Source organism: Girardinichthys multiradiatus, chromosome 5 (genome assembly GCF_021462225.1).
Source record: "Girardinichthys multiradiatus isolate DD_20200921_A chromosome 5, DD_fGirMul_XY1, whole genome shotgun sequence".
NCBI classification, from domain to species: domain Eukaryota; kingdom Metazoa; phylum Chordata; class Actinopteri; order Cyprinodontiformes; family Goodeidae; genus Girardinichthys; species Girardinichthys multiradiatus.
Window position 1 is genome coordinate 39180773 of NC_061798.1, and position 17005 is coordinate 39197777.

General features: G+C 38.2%; 1 protein-coding gene across 3 annotated transcripts; it reads left to right on the forward strand.

The window, feature by feature from the left end:
* Positions 1 to 1506: 1506 nt before the first annotated feature.
* On the forward strand, positions 1507 to 16861 carry LOC124868937 (bifunctional apoptosis regulator-like). Of its 3 annotated transcripts, XM_047366598.1 has the most exons (10): positions 3934 to 4158; positions 4669 to 4814; positions 5079 to 5378; positions 7502 to 7600; positions 7924 to 8017; positions 10740 to 10912; positions 10990 to 11134; positions 13272 to 13451; positions 14544 to 14740; positions 15705 to 16861. In XM_047366598.1, the coding sequence occupies exons 3-10, from the start codon at positions 5086 to 5088 to the stop codon at positions 15895 to 15897; spliced, it is 1374 nt and encodes a 457-aa protein (XP_047222554.1). In that variant the 5' UTR covers positions 3934 to 4158; positions 4669 to 4814; positions 5079 to 5085; the 3' UTR covers positions 15898 to 16861. The 3 variants fall into 3 exon arrangements, with proteins under 3 accessions (XP_047222552.1, XP_047222554.1, XP_047222553.1); XM_047366596.1 differs by lacking the exons at positions 3934 to 4158; positions 4669 to 4814 and adding an exon at positions 1507 to 1885; XM_047366597.1 differs by lacking the exon at positions 4669 to 4814.
* The last annotated feature ends 144 nt before the right edge of the window (positions 16862 to 17005 follow it).

The following is a 17005-nucleotide window of genomic DNA, read 5'->3' on the forward strand; positions in this document are numbered from 1 at the left end:
TCTGCCATTTAATTTCACTTAAGCATTCTTTCATCTGGCAGATTCAGCCACTTTGCCTGATTCGCTGTGAATTTGTGCATAAGTTAATTTAAGTCTATATAAACAATGTATAAAGCAATTAATATTTTTTTAGTATTTTATTTTGGCATTTGTTAAATGCATACTTTATTGTTTTTATTGATTGATTGATTATTAAGACTCTAAAGCAATTGTACCAAGGTAAGAACAAGTGGAAGGGGTGTGTGAAATTGCCACCATTTGTAGGTGCCCCACCCAGTGCCCTGCTATCCAGTCTGACAGCTTTATATGCATGATATATTTTTATGAATATCAATTTAAGAGAGGAAAGAATTAGTTGCAATTTGTTTTATTTATTTAATTTTTTATTTTCTTATTTATTTTTTCCAGATACGCTCTTAATACACTGGTGTAACCATGCAACCTCAAACAATTTGGGGAAGTTCACACGATAATGTCATGGCTTTGTAAGCTTATGATTGGTTAATTCTCAACATTTGCATTAAATAGAGGCACACTCATTGGTCTATTTTAAGGCACACCTCAACCGATATGGACTAAAAGACCACTCAGACAGGAAAAGGGCATCACTCCAAAATCAACATACAAAGCCAAATCACATTTTGCAAGTGCAAATGTGGGATTAAAATAAAATTGAAGTGTTTGGCCTTAATGAGCAATGCTACATCTGGGAGAAGCTGCAAGGGAAGCTTGCAAGCCTGAGAACATCATCCTAAAAGTAAAGTATGGTGGAGGCAGTATAATGGTTTTGGGATATTTTTGCTGCAGGAGTGAGTGGTACACTTTACAAAATAGATCATGAGGAAAGAACATTATGTACAAATATTGAAGCAACATCTCAAGACATCAACCAGGAAGTTAAAGCCTGGGCCTAAAAAAGGTCTTCCGAATAGCCTCAAGGATTCCGCCAAATTAGTTACAAGGTGGGGTAAGGACAAGAGAGTCAGTGTTTCAAAGTGGCCATCATAAAGCCCTAATCTCAGGCTTATCAAAACATTGAGGGCAGAGCTGAAAAGGTGGGTGCAAGTGTAAATTACTCCAGTTCTGTCAGGAGGAACGGGCCATACTCCAGTATATTATAGGACACCAATGATGCGATCTAAAGCAGGAAAAGCTTAGTCTGGTTTAATTTAATAACAGTGAGAAAAGGAGATTGTATCTTTTGATGTAGTATATTTAAACATGTGGTTTCAGCAGTATTTGAATTTGATTGTTTTTGGAGATTTGCATTGCAGCAACTGTGATTTTTATTTTTTTTATTTTTGTGGCCTACTTCTCAAAAGAAAGTGAATATAGGCTGCATTTTTTTCACTCCAACTTTCCTGAAAACACATAAATTAGGAAGAAAAATGTTTTGCTCAAAATAAGAACAATTAAAATCCAGTGAGGGGGCATGGATGCAGGAAATAATACTGTCAGTGGCAGTCGTGAGCAACAAGCACTTCCCTGCATCATGCAAGCCTACGTGTAAGGTAATAGGTTAGTTTCATTATCATCGCAGTGGGAAATAAGTAGTCCAGGTCAGGGGCTTCACTCACGGGAACACCTGAACTTTGGTCTGATCTAAGGCAACTTTTAAAAGATCAGATCAGTTGTGGGTCAAGCTTTTATCTTTAGAAGCTCGGAACTAAACTTTCCTTCTTCAGATGCTCCGACTTACGCGAGGAATACAGAGGAAGGCTTTTTTCCACGACAACGGGGGCTATGGCGACGGCTATTCTAGCAGAAATATCTTTGCTCTGCCTGGACGCTGGGTTTCATTGACTAAAGGGGCTCACAGGACAGTTAGCCAGACAGTCATGTCTTCCTCCAGCTGATCACCGTCCCCGAGCCGAGGAAGAAGAGGGTTAGTCTGGTTAACTACCATAATAACGGTTTAGGTTACCATATTAGCTCCACCGTTAGCTTCTTTAAAGTTATCATTAGCAAGCTAACTAACGTATCCGACCGAAAGCTAATGTTGGCATATTTCTACCTGTATAATCAGTTGTTGCTATCAGTTGCTTTACGTGACACTACAAAATGTTAGCGCTAATTTACCTCGTAGCCAATCAGTAGTTAGCTAGCAACTGGTGACAGTACTAGTGGCTACATGATTTAGCTAACATGTTCGTATGGATGTGACAGTTAGCGTCACAAACTGTAGATATTTTTGTTTAAACTGATTTATTTTGAATGTAGAATAATGAACAAATTAGTGCTTATTATGCCCCGATGGTCTGCTTAGATGTTTGTAACTTCATTTTATATGATTTTAAAATAACTTTTTATTGTAATTTAGCTAATTAGCTCACATCTATAATTTTTTGTACAAAGATCGAACCTTGTCATTTGCAAACTGATTTAACCTATCTTAAAAGACTTTTATAGTTTACTTTGGTCTTGAGCCGCGTTTACACTTGCTTTATTTCAAGGGACCAATTTGTTCCCATTTATTTAGTTGAATCTGTTTACAGTTACTAATGGATAACAGTTTAACAGACAGACAGTATTATAGATACTGTAATAAAGAAGATTCACAAAAACATGGCACACCATAAATCCAAGGTTTGCATCGTTGGTGCAAACACCACAGGTTGCATTTGGGTTGCCTGTAAAGGTTCTAACTGAGGGTTTGCTGCCTAATAATTGTTGGCTAATATATTCCAAGTGTTATGAACCTTTATTTTAAATGCTAATGTATTGTTTAGCCAGTTGGACAGGGTCTCATAGTAGCAGATGCTCAAACTGGACACAAATGACATTGGCCAAAATGGTAAAGATCGCAAAGCGTTGGAAGCACAGATGAGAGAGGAAAGGCCACCAAAGTTGCATAAATCGCAACTGATATCGTCATTGCAGTTTTTACCAGTATAATCATATCAGTAATATCATTCAGCCCTACTCACAAGAAATGTTAGTATCAGCCCCGATTTCCTAAATGTTGGGTTGTCGGTGATTGGCCGATACTTATATGTGAAACTGATCTTATTCACTGATCTTATCGACTTCTCTAACCTGTTGAGCAAGTTTTGTTTGTTTTTAAAATGGAGAAAATGAACGACTGAAGGAACTGCAATGCTCTAAACTTTTCATTTATATTTCAGAGCACTACCTCAAATGCAGTTAAAACAAGTTTGTATTATTTTGTGGTGTGTTGTGACTTTATACTACCTGACAGTGTCAGTTCTAAAAAAAAAAACTGGCATCGGCCAAAATCGGAATCAGCAGGTCAGGTTTTTTAAAGATCGATGATTGGCCAGAAAACTGCAATCAGTGCATATTGTTTTCAAGTTCAATATGAACAATTTAACTGTGATTAAACAGATAAGTGTTGGTTGTTACCTCTGAACTGCTGGAAACCTTTTGAGTGCCCTGAATAGTTTTCTGGGATCATTATTTACCCCCTTTCATTTCTACTCGAGTGAAAAAAAAAATGACCAGGGTAGAAAAATTTATTCAGACAAAGTAAATATTTAAGGCTTTAAATGTTTGGAGGCAAAATTAACAACCACATTCCATCTGGATCATTAACAGGTTTGAAGTTGAGAAACAGGGCAACTGGTGCTGCTGTGCGTGTCATCAACGCTCCTTTGGGACACGTCTCTAGTCTGTTTTTTTTTTTTTTTTTATATCTGTAAATGTTACAAAATTTGTCAGATTTTGAAGTGAATGTGATTCAGTTTCACGACATAAACCCTGTGAAATGTTCACAAGTTTGTGGCTAGAACACCAGGGTTAAAAGCTGACTGCAGCTGTCTCTCATCTTCTCTCCCCTCTAAACCCCAAAAGCTGTTTTGGACTTTGTTGTCATGGACTTTGTTGTCATGGACTTTGTTGAGACTGTTTACAAGTTAGAAAGGGTAGTTGCTGCAACAGAATCATCAGTCATAATCTAACTGCTGAACATCACAGCTTTCTGGTTTCATGTCAGGAGCCTCCCTCCAAACGTAGTGGTCTAAAAAGACTCGGTCATCACTGCTGCAGCAAAAGGAATTACCTCCTCCACATTTGCAGACCTGTTTTGGACTCAACAGTGGAAAAGCTCACACAGCAATGGCCAGGGTAAAGCTCTGGAGCAAAAGAGTTCTGAGTTTCCTTGTTGTTCCTTTTACCCCTAAAGTCAGAACCTAGACCCAGGTATGGTATCAAACCAAATGTTGTAAAAATCATGTGATATACTAATTGATATTTTCACTGATCAGGCTTTTTATAGTTGCACTTTCAAACCCTGTCCTCTGTCAGATCTTTGCTGGATTTTACTTCTTTTAGATTAATCCTGTACTTTGCTCCTCTGCTGTAGAGTGTGTGTATTTATATTTTGTCCAGTTGTTCTAGTTGAACAATTTATTGCAATTATATTGTCACTGCAATATTTGTGTGCAATATTAATATTTTAGAGGATTGTTTGGATTGCGGTATTTGTTGGCTATGTATTCCAAGTGTCATCCGTTTATGCTTCCGCTCTCGGTATATGGTCAGACCTGTAACAGATGATGGAGCTAAATATCCTAAAGGTAACAGGCAGGATCATTATTACTGATTGTAGAGAAGGAAAGTGAGAAAAATTGGGATTTATAGCAGCTGCTAGCATCGTCGCAATATTCAGTGATTATTATGACATTTATTTGATTTCTTATTCTCATGCAGGCCTGCGCTTGTTGACAGATACGGTACAATGAAATTTGTTAAAAAGCTGCTCAAGCCCAAAGAAAAAAATCGAAAGAAAGCCTGGAGTTTTATTTTTGAAGATCCCTTTAAGAAATTACAAGACATCGTGACTCCTTGGGATTAAGGTATAAAGAAATTAGGGGTCGGTAAAAATGTTTGTGGCAAGATATTGGCTTCTTTTAAACAGCATAGGACATTTTTTTAAAATATGTGCATGCGGTTATATGCTTAACACCTTCTGAAAAACAATTTGTTGCAAAAATGTGATGATCATTCACATCAACTTCTGCCTTTCATTCATAGACTTTACAGATATGTTTAATATTTCCAGCAATAACGTTTCGACAGTATACTCTTTCCTTAGTAATTATGTGTTTGCTCTTCCTCAGTTTGGATATGTTGCACCACATGGATTGGGATTCAGCGGATGATGTTCTGGAAATGTTAACCGACGAGCCCCTCCACACATCCGAATCTCGTCAGTCAAAGCCGTGGACGAGCAACATCTCAGAGGCTGAATTCTCGTGCCACTGCTGCTACGACATCTTGGTCAACCCCACCACCTTAACCTGTGGCCATAACTTCTGCCGCCACTGTCTGGCTCTGTGGTGGGAGTCTTCACACAAGAATGAATGCCCAGAGTGTCGGGAGAAGTGGGAAGGCTTTCCTAAAATCAACATACTGCTGAGGTATGCTTTTAACAGCTGCATCCTGTTAGGGTTTGAATGTCAGCTTATTTAGAGCATAGGGATGGGCAGAACTTTAAACTTTGTGACATTTTTGTGATGCCTGAGAGTCTGTATAAAATTGTGCCTTAATTTACGTGGGAAATACGTGGGTTTAGCTAAATACAGACTGATAATTCAAATTACACGCGTAATCTCCAAGACTGCATAGAGATGATATGAAAATTCAGAATCTGATTGCAAAACCATAAACTAAAACGTGAAAATATCAAAAGAAAATAGAGAAAACATGTCCCTTTATGAGAATAAAAGGAGGCTTTTACATCACATCTGAAAAGATGGAAATGGTGGAAAGATGAGAGAAAAGTAGTCTTCGGGTGAAGATTGGCTCTGTGTGTTTTTATCATGGTCTTCCTCCAAAAATCTAGAGTAAAATAACAATATATTTTTTTTGATATAGTAATAGATGTTCCTTAATAAAAATCCAAAGAGAGCAGGAAGAAATCCTGAAAATGTGGCAAAAGCATTTTCCGTTGTCCCTCAGTAGCTCAGTAGGATTGTTCTGTTGAAATATATGTAGAAGTTCATTTAAGCAATCAATTGATAGAAGGCTGTTTTTAAAAGAAAAATCACATCTCCTTTCAAGTGTTTGTGTCAGTTAGTTAAAATGTACAGATTTGAAGTTGTGAAGTTTATTGTGATCCATTGTTGCCGTGGCAACGTGGTGGTGGATATGTAGATAACATTAATGTCCATACAGATGTTCAAGATTTTTGTCTCTTTGTGTACAGGAGGATACATTTTCAATTGAAAAGCAGGATTCTTGTCATTCTTTTGGCTGGACCTGTCACTAGGCAGATTTTCCACTTCGATGCATGAGAGAATGAAATGAATCCGCAAGCAGAGAGAGTACAGACTTGAGCCAAGCAGATTTAGCTCACATAGAGAGGAAGTTTGGGTGCAAGAAGAAGAATGCGAAAATGTTAATTCCTTCTGAATTGAGTGCAAAAACAAAGTTTTTAGGGGGAGCAGAGTGTGTTTGTTAGAAAGTAAAAGCTTTCCAATTGGGACGATGTATTTGGTCACACGTGGAATGGTCTTATGTGTAAATGCCGGGTGATTAACACAGAGCTCGGCATTACCAGATCCTGATCTTTAAACTGTGTCTGTGTGAACGCAAGATCCTCCTCTCTGCTTCCAGCAGTTTTAGTACAAAGAATTGCTTAAAATGTTTGTGCTTTTGACAAAATCTTATAAAATGGTCTAACAAGTCAGTTCCATTGTGTAGCAAAACTTAAGCTGAAATCACTGTAAACTCTTCCGAGTGACTGGACCAATGTCTTGTGCTCGAGGTTAAGAAGGTACAAAACAAGAAGCTGCAAGTAGCTCCACATGGTGGCCTCTGTAAATGTAGTCTACATGTTAAGTTCTCCAAATCTGTTAGATTGTGAGAACCTCTCTTGCCCTTTTCTGGTGACTGCACAGATTTGCTGTCAGATTTAGTTTTAAACTTAAAAACTTTTAATTAGTAATCCATGAATACCTGATTTCTCAGGAATATAAATAAGATGTGACACATAGACCATTCTGTTAGCCACTCTTCAATAAAAGACTAGAAAACTTGTTGTTTAAGTAAGGCAGATGTTTTGAAATTTGTAAAGGGAAATGCCTACAAGGAAATGGGTATTCACCTTAACATACCCTTATCTGCAGTTTAAAACCAGTGTGGTGATAAACAAGAATAGACAAGGAACCAAGTTTATTTTTTTTGCCACCACAGACACAATGAGCGGGATGGTAAAGGAAGTAAAAGGCCGAATCAGCACTAAAATTCATCTAAGGCATACAGGGAGATTCTCAGTGCAAGGACATTAAAGATGTCTTTAGTTTAAGGGTTTTTACTCATCTTTACCAGGGAGGCTGATAACCGTTGAGGTTTGTGTTGTGTTTGTATGTTTTTGAAGATGGGTAAGTTTTCAAGAATTACTGTAGTTAAAAAAGAGAAACATCACAAAGCCCGAACATTGCAAAAGTTTTCACTCATTGTTGGAGTAAGTTGGCAGGTATGACCTTGTGCTTTGCTTTTACTTTCCACAGACATGGTTTTACAGTCTTTCTCTTCTCAGGGATGCAACCGAGAAGATTTTCAGTGAGGTCGTTCAGAGGAGGAAAGCAGAAATCCAGGCAAACCCCAAAATCTCCCGAAGCTTGTTGTCCTTTCAGAGGTACTTTTTGTACTTTCTACACAGATTTTTTTGTATTAAATACATTTACCGTAGAGGCTCAACTTGTATTTCTGTTCACATTGTCAGGAAGTTATAACACAATCCCTGCAATCCTATAATGCCATGCTTCTGACTGTTGACACCTAAAAGCATTCCCTACAAATGAAGTGTTATCATAGTATTAAATCCGAAATTTAACAATTTTCTGTAACTGTGAATTTATTTGGGACTTAAAATCCTCACAATATTTAGAATTTCACCTTGACAATTTTCTGTTTGTGTTTAGGGTAAAAAACATTTAATTTTGCTCTTGCTCATCTTAGGTACGGGGACAAGTTGGGTAGATCCAGGACAAGCCAGAACAAGGGAGCGGGTTTCTTCTTCTCTGGAGTTTTAACTGCTCTGACATGTGTGGCAGTAAGTACAATAGTAAACTAAATGGTTGCTTAACTGTTTGTAAGGTTTGTGGGTTTAAAGTGGCAACTGGCAGAGCATGAGGGCTTTAAAGATGTTTTGCTATTCTTTCATTTTGATAATATGTTATATACAGTACATAAATATAATCTTGGCCATGCTGTTATTTCCCACTGACTTAGAGCACTAAAAGCATCTTTTACAGTTTGATAATTACATTGGATGTTTGTATTTCCAACAGCCATGATACTGCTCCACAATAGTATCTAATAGCTGAAATGTTATCACAGCAGTAGCTCAAAGGGTCAGTTGTTTTTTGATGTCAAAATAATGTGTATTTTGTCCATGTGGCACTTGGGAGCAATGTCAATGTGTGCCTTGCGACGTGGCAGTACATTTATGTTTGTATATTTTAGTATTCACTTGTACCATGTAAATAAAAGACAGTTTAAATAGATAACATCATCAAGGATCAGGTTTATTCAGATTACTTAAAGAAAGCTCAGCATTGATTTATGTGCAGATTTTTAGTTTTTTGTTCTTTTTTTCCAGTTTCCATATTTGTGTTTTACTTTGCCCTCATTATTTGAATTGAAAAGAAGCTTTGCCTGAAAACAGCGGTGCATTTTTATCAATAAGTATCAAAAGCACTTGTCTAATACTGATGTTGGTTTCAATCATAGCAGCTAAAAAGCTCCTTGCTTTAATAACACTCCAGATAGAGATGCACTGAGCAGAATTTTGTGTCGGATTTTTGTAAAGCTTGTTAGACAATTCTGATTAGTCTTTAAAGGTCTATAATATAAGATTGCATAAAAAAAACATTCAAAATATTTTTCTTCTAGTATTGCTCTCATGAGCGCTCATTGCTTGATTATATTACAGATTTCCCGCACAGTCTTGAAAAGTGTGGAAAGGTCTGAAATTTTATGGAAAAGTATGGAAAAAAGAAAATTGAGTGTAAGAGATTGTATGAACTTCCAGCCTTTATTCCTTATTTAAGCTAATCTTTACAGTCCACATATGTTTTTGTCCAACTGATTGTTAGTTTTTGGTTTCAAGTTAGTGACAGAACCCACTGATACATTTGATGTAATGTCCTTAAAACAAGTCAAAATGAGGCTCAGTATTGTGTGCCTGTATGACCTCCCTACAACGCCTGGGCATGCTCTTGATGAGACGGCGGTCTGAGGATCTCATGTCGGTACCTAATGGCAGTCAGGCTACCTCTGGCGAGCACATGGAGGGCCATGCAGCCCTCCTAAGAAATGCCACCCCACACCATTACTGACCCACTGGCAAACCGGTCATGCCGAAGGATGTTGCAGGCAGCAGATCGCTCTCCATGGTATCTCCAGACTCTGTCACATGTGCTCAGTGTGAACCTGCTTTCATCTGTGAAGAGCACAGGGCGCCAGTGGCGAATTTGCCAATCCTGGTGTTCTCTGGCAAATGCCAAGCATCCTGCACGGTGTTGAGCTGTGAGCACAACCCCTTTTTGTGGACGTCGGGCCCTCATACCATCCTCATGGAGTCGGTTTCTAACCGTTTGTGCAGACACATGCACATTTGTGGCCTGCTGGAGGTCATTTTGCAGGGCTCTGGCAGTGCTCCTCCTGTTCCTCCTTGCACAAAGGTGGAGGTAGTGGTCCTGCTGCTGGGTTGTTGCCCTCCTACGGCCTCCTCCACGTCTCCTGGTGTACTGGCCTGTCTCCTGGTAGCGCCTCCAGGCTCTGGACTCTACGCTGACAGACACAGCAAACCTTCTTGCCACAGCTCGCATCGATGTGCCATCCTGGATGAGCTGCACTACCTGAGCCACTTGTGTGGGTTGTAGAGTCCGTCTCATGCTACCACGAGTGTGAAAGCACCACCAACATTCAAAAGTGACCAAAACATCAGCCAGAAAGCATAGGTACTGAGAAGTGGTCTGTGGTCCCCACCTGCAGAACCACTCCTTTATTGAGTGTCTTGCTAATCACCAAAGATTTCCCCCTGTTGTCTATTCTATTTGGACAACATCATGTGAAATTAATTATCAATCAGTGTTGCTTCCTAAGTGGACAGTTTGATTTCACAGAAGTTTGATGTTATATATATATATATATATAACATTTGTATAACATGTTCCTGTTGGTTAACTATCATTAAAGCACATTATTATATTATTCAGTTATTATTCTCTGTCGGACAACGTAATGTCTGTGCGTTCAGTATGTATTTGGTCATTTTAAGGCATTTGAACACAAAAGATAGCACAAATTTGACTCTGTGGCTGGACCTGAGCCATACACAGTGGCACTTAGACATGTTTTGGTTGAGAAAGTAACTCTTGAGTCAGGAGATCCAATGTTTGCTGGATGAGGTGGAGGGACAACCTTAATTTGACATTTAAAATAACCATTTACTGGAATAACAATGTCATAGAGCTCACCACGTCCAGGAGCATTTGATGAACAAAAACATAAACCCAGCATAAAATTAAAAATATGCTTTCTGGTAGTGGAAGAAAAAGCCATTTTCGTTGGTTGAATAAAGAAACCCAAGAAGATATTGCATCTTCTGATCTCAATTTTTATGCAGTCCTTTATTTTGTAATTTGTCCTTGAACTCGGAGCACCGTTACTTTTTTGCATTTTTTTGTACAAAACTCAGCTTTGATCTCAAAATTTGTGTCAAGTTATTGTATATATTTTATATTTTTGTAATATCCTGTTGCGTCCAGGTGGTGGTGTTGGTGTACCACTGGGGCAGTGGAGTAGTGGAGCAGAATGACTTGTTGATTAGTAAGCCAGTGTCTCACTGGACTCCAGAGGAGGTTGTGTCATGGCTGGAACAGCTGGGTCCGTGGACCGAGAACTACAGAAAACCCTTCCAGCTGGAGAATGTTAATGGAAGGTAGACATGTTGGAATGATTTATGGTTTAGTTATCTCTTATTTATATATATGTATTGATTTATTTACTGTGCTTCAGGTTACTGCTGATGCTGGGAGACGAAGAGCTGTTAAAATCACCGTTCAGCATAGAGAATCAGACACACAGGCGGGCTGTTTTGGCAGAACTGGAACGCGTTAAAGCACTGGGGGTGAAACCTCCACAGAACCTCTGGGAATACAAAGTAAGCACCATGTTCAATCAACATACAGTTGAAACCAGATACTTATATATTTTTTTCTATTTGTTAAATAGTAAGAAAGATGTTTGTTTACTTTCTTCAAATTTCGAGGTTTACCTATATTTCCTTCGTATTTTACAGAGTTGCCTTTTAAACTGTTAGACTTGGGTCAAACATCTTAGGTATCCTTCCACAAGCTTTTGACTGTAGTTTGATGGTAGTTTTGGTCCGTAGGCCACCTTGGTCACACACACTTTTTCAGCTCTGCCCACAAACTTTCTATGAGACTGAGGTCAGGGCTTTGTGATCACTACTCCAAAACGTTGACTGTTGTCCTTAAGCCACTTTCTGGCCCCTCAATGATCCATGGAAGACCCATTTGTGTCCAAGTTTTAATGTCCTGTATGTTTTATGTCTTGAGCTTTAATATTTCCATATAATACTGTTTCTCTGGTACAGGGAACCTGTCTGATGGCTGGACATTCCCATTATGTTTAAACTTGCTTATAATTGTTTGAACAGATGAATAGGACACTGTTAAGCATCTGGAAATGTTTCCAAGGAAGAACCGGACTTGTTGAGTGTCACAGTGAGGTTTTGGGGTGGACCGAAGTGCAGAGAAGAGCTTGGCAGCAGCATTCCGAATAATCTTCTGCTTTATTCAAAGTTACAAGCGTAACAAAATCCCTGCAGGTAAACCAGAGATCCAAAACTTACATCTACAGGAACATGGTATACATGGCTGTAGAGGGTAGACCAGAGTTGTGCAATGAGAGGAACGAGCCAAGGACAATGAAACAAAACCAACTAATATAATGAGGGAGAACAAAGGCAGGTAATCTAAGGAACTAAGAACAAGTGAGACGATGAGGCAGGGACGCAGAAGGAGCAGGTGAACCTAAGCATGAGGAAAGGGACTAATTAACACAACAGTGAGCAGACCTAATTGAAACAATAGACCAAGATAAATAAAGCATAAAAATCAAGAATAAACATGAACTAAAGGAAACTGAGAAAACGGAGGGAACACAACAACTTAAGAACTAGCAACACCATAAAGAAACCCTGACTACAAAAGTAAACAAACCTAAAGCCCACTGACTGGATAGACTGGATGGGAAGCAGAGAACATGAGGACTAGAATGTAAACAAACAAAATATAAACAATAAGTAAACAAAACCTAACCAGAGGGGCTGGAGAATAAAGCTAAACTAGAGGAACTAAACGAGAAAGGACTACAACTAGGAAAGAAACTAACACAGAGAAAATAAGACTAGTAACCTAGTAGAATATAAAAGATGACAAATACCAAACCATAAATAAACACAAAGATACTAAATGGGAAACTGAACTAGGAAATACAAGGAAACCAGAGCACTACAATAAATAATAATAATAATAATAATAATAAAACAGAGAAAACCATACTAAGTCAAAACTAAGAAAGCAACAATAACCAAAGGAGCAATGAACGAGGAGGGTGACAACACTAGGGGGGAAATAAATAATCAGGAGTGAGTGGAAGTAACCAAAACAACCATGACTACCAAAATACTAAATATAAACATAAAAAGTGACTAAACACTACGTCCAAACCCTGACATTGAGATCTTAAATTCTCTTCCTGATATCTTGGCTAATTTCTTTTGATTTCTCTGTGATGTCAGCCAAGAAAACACTGTGTTTGAGATGTTGCCCTAAAATAAATGTACAGGTGTGCGGCCTTTTTCCTCAAATGTTGTGAATTAAGCTTACGAAGCCGTGACACCATCATCTGGGCTTTCCCAAATTGTTTAAAGGCGTATTAATCTTAGTGTATGTAACCGTTTGACGTTAAATAAGAAATAAAAATTCTCTCTCCCATCATTCTGGCATTTAGCAACTAGACATTATTTAGGTAATCCTAACTGACCTAAAACAGGAGTTTTATTCTTAACGTTTGAATCATTATTTTATTATTATTGCGAAAAACACTTTTTACAGTGTACATAAATATCTGGTTTCAACAGTGTGTTTGCAAAGATGTTGTCACACTGCTTCCTGCAGCACCCAGAGTGGAGATGATGATAGCGGAGTTTTGTTCTTCTATTCAATCATATAAACAACGGTCCTCTTGCTGTTTCTGTTGGTCTTTTCCAGGCGGCTAATGCAGGAAAATCGCTGTTCTTGCTGTATGCACTGAAACGCTCTCCTCGTCTCACAATATTTTACTTCTATTTATTCGATTATTCGGAGACGTTCCTGCCCTTCCTCCACACCTGCTGCCCGGCCATCTCACACATCGATAACACTGTGGAAAGCAGGTTCCTCTACACACAGGTAACACACTTTTTTAAGCCTGGACCAAGCAGTCAATCAGAAGTAATGAGTTGAAAACCAGTTGGTAAATTGATATTTGTCTTGTGACTACTCCTAGTCTTTATGGATTGCATTGTCTAAGATTGTTTTCTCTTGACAAGAGATTGCACTGTTAACAGAAGACAAATGCAATTATAATTGCAAAATAAGAATTTGACAATTAACTTCAAGGCAAACAGAGATGCCGGACATTTTATTGCAATAAAAACATAGCAGAGTAGTTTTAGTTTAAGTTAAATGAACTGTGCAAATATTCCGACTATTTTTAGTTTTTTTGATGTGTGTAGTATATGTCTGGCCAGTATAATATACAGGTAGATTACTTCCAAATTCTTTAACTTCACCTCATTAACAACTAGAAGGTTGAAACTTGGAACCAGTTGGGTGTTTTGGCTGGACATTGATCTCAAACCCACAGCAAAACTAGTCTTAGCATGAATAAATCAGGCTAACATTAAGTTTCTACATTGGCCCTCAGTCCTATTGAAAATGTGTCAAAATATGCTGTAAAAATAGGTTCCATAATAATAAAAAAAACCAACCAATTTAAAGAAGAATGTTCAAATATTTAGTCAGGCATGTGAGGACCTTGTTGAAGGTTACACCCAGTGTGCGTTTTTTCTGCTACTTGCTAAAGGACATTTATTAATATATTAAGCGAATTTTGTGTTATATCTATAATGCTTATATACTTATATTATTACCTAATCTATATAACTATTTCACCATAAAAGATTATGGTTCTATGCATCCTTAAAAGCCTCACATTAAATCTTAATAATTAATGAGGGAGCTGTAGATGAAGATAAAGAGGTGGAGGCTCAACAGTTTCCCCTTTGAGCTTCAAATAGCAAGACTCAAAGTCCCAGTTATTTTTTATTTATATTTAAAGTTACATGACTAAAGCAAAGAAAGCGGTTGATGTGAGTTAGTCAGTTTCTTCGCCCTCATTGTGACACCAACACATTGACATGCCAGATCCGTGTGTTTTATTAGCTTCAATGATTTCAGATGTCTGCTCGTTAGTCTGTGCCATGTTCCTGTGTCTGTTAGTTGGAGCCCAGCTGGCAGCAGTGGGCAGAGTTTCTCGTGAAATACTTCGTGCTTCCATACCAGCTGATCGCCGAGTTTGCCTGGGACTGGCTGGCCGTCCACTACTGGACGTCCCGCTTCATCATCGTCAACGCCATGCTGCTCTCTGTGCTTGAGGCTTGCTCTCTGTGGAGGCTCTGGACGACAGCCCCGATCAGGTACTTCCAAAGATAAAACTGGGTGAAGCTTTCGCTCTGCTTCTTTTTTCCTCTCTGTTCTCACACGTATTTTCTACTGCTCTGAAATAAACAGGTCACCCTCACGGATGAAAATGCAAAACAGCAACTGGCACTTAATTGTTTTTTTATTGACTTTAAAAACTAAAAATGCATCACAGTTTGGTAGTAACTATTATTCCTACTGTATATCGTGTAGCATAAAAAGCTGGCAAACCAAAAGCAGGTCAAAATGTAATGTATTAGATTTGACTTATTCCCAGAAGGCAGGCAGGCATTTTAATGTTAATAACTCAACCAACCTCACTGGTTATCAAAAGCAAATCATTTTCATAAATTATTGATGAAACAACTGTTTATACATAGCATGAATCCCACCCTTCCATTCAATTTTTAACATCTGTACTATTAAACAGGGAAGAGATTTCTTTTTATTTTGTGTATTACATGTTGGAAAGATAATCATAGAGAATCTAGCAGTTTAATAAAGATTTTAGGGAGAAATATAATGCCCAATATTAATTAGTCTACCTCTGACTAAATGAAATAAAAAGCAAACCTAAATAACTATAAAACAAATAAGAAACATGATGCACAAGTAAGAGAATCCGTAGCATTTTCTCCACTCTGCACAAGAGGGGAAACTGCTGGTCTGACCACTGTGCTGTACTATCAGTTCCCCACAGATATGTGGCTCCTCTCTCTATCCTTTCTTTGACTTAGACACACATTTAAACTGGTGCTTTGCTGGTCACTTCTACACAAGACAGTGGTGGTGGTCTCTCTTGCTCCAGATGTGGACGTCTACAGGTTCTTCACTTCAAGTTCCAAGGAGTACATTCTCAGACTAAAGTTTCCAACGGCCTAAACAACTGCCTAGGATGAGTGAAAAATTATGAAACGATCCTAGAATTTTAACTAATTTGTACCGTCTCATTTTTTGCAGGACTCTGCCACAGAAGATGTGGAACCACCTGTGGAAAATGCTTTCTCAGGGATTCGCCTTCGCCCTCCTGTGGCCTTTTGTCCCACAGTTTGTGTGCAACTGCCTTTTCTACTGGGCGCTCTACTTCAGTCCCATTATTAACATAGACCTGGTGGTGCAGCAACTAATGCACCCTGAGACACAGGCGCGGTAACAGACTGCATATGTCAGTGCCTATGCTATGCTGTAAAGTTGACGGCAAACCAAAATAGCCCAGTCTGACATCCGGTTGCAGGACCGAAGGATTTATTTTCAGCCATAAATTCAGAGTGGCTTCATTTGGTGTTTGATGGGAGGTTTTCTGTCTTCCTGTCTTTAATCTTTGCTAGATTATGCAGTGTGGAATGAGAGAGACTCCAAGCTGTCATAGGAGGAACAACTGATCACTGCTGCAATATCTGGATGTCTTCTGTGTATTAAAAACCACAATGACCATAGGATCCCAGTGACAATTATACAAAGGAAAGTCAGAACTGAACACTGCTGGTAGTAAAGAGTTATCAAGCATGACTAGTTCAGTGAATACTAAATGAATGGTCGCTATAGAGGACAAAATTTACTTCATTCTGATAATTTGACTTCTGTTGTCAAAGATTTTTGCTGGAAACGTAATCAAGGAATGAAATGCACATCTGCTTCATAAAGATCATAATATTTGATACAAAATTTTGAGGTACTCTGCATCTTTATTGCAACACTGGTTCTCCTGCTACAAATCCATGCAAAAACTCCATTTGAGAGATTTAGTGAGATTACAATGTGGTAACTACTGCATTTTATAGTTTATACTTCTTTCTGTTCAGATGTTGAAGACTTCTTTCCCAGATTTTATTTTTTTGCTGAAAAAAATCGTAAAGCTTGTTGAGATGCTGATAGAAATTGCATTTTTTTAACAATGTGTTTTGTTTTTTGTTTTCAGTTGCTTATACTGCTGATGAATACTGTTGCACATGTTTTACCATTCAGAAGAACATTTGTTTCAAGTTCTTTTCCATTTAATTGTTGGACCAAGCCAATCAGAGAATAGTTTTTTTTACTATTTGCACTTAAATTTCAAAACTGTGATAAAGCTCTTTTATGTTCTCTAATGAATGAATGAAATAAAGTTTTTTAAGGCATTTAGTTTTCAGTTATTTTTTCATCCTGTGGAAAATGCCTCCGGCATGGAAGCAACAGTTGATATTAAAATATATATATGGTACAAATATCCCCCCCCCCCCCCCACACACACAACCCTGCAAGGATAGCTTGGTATAGGAAAT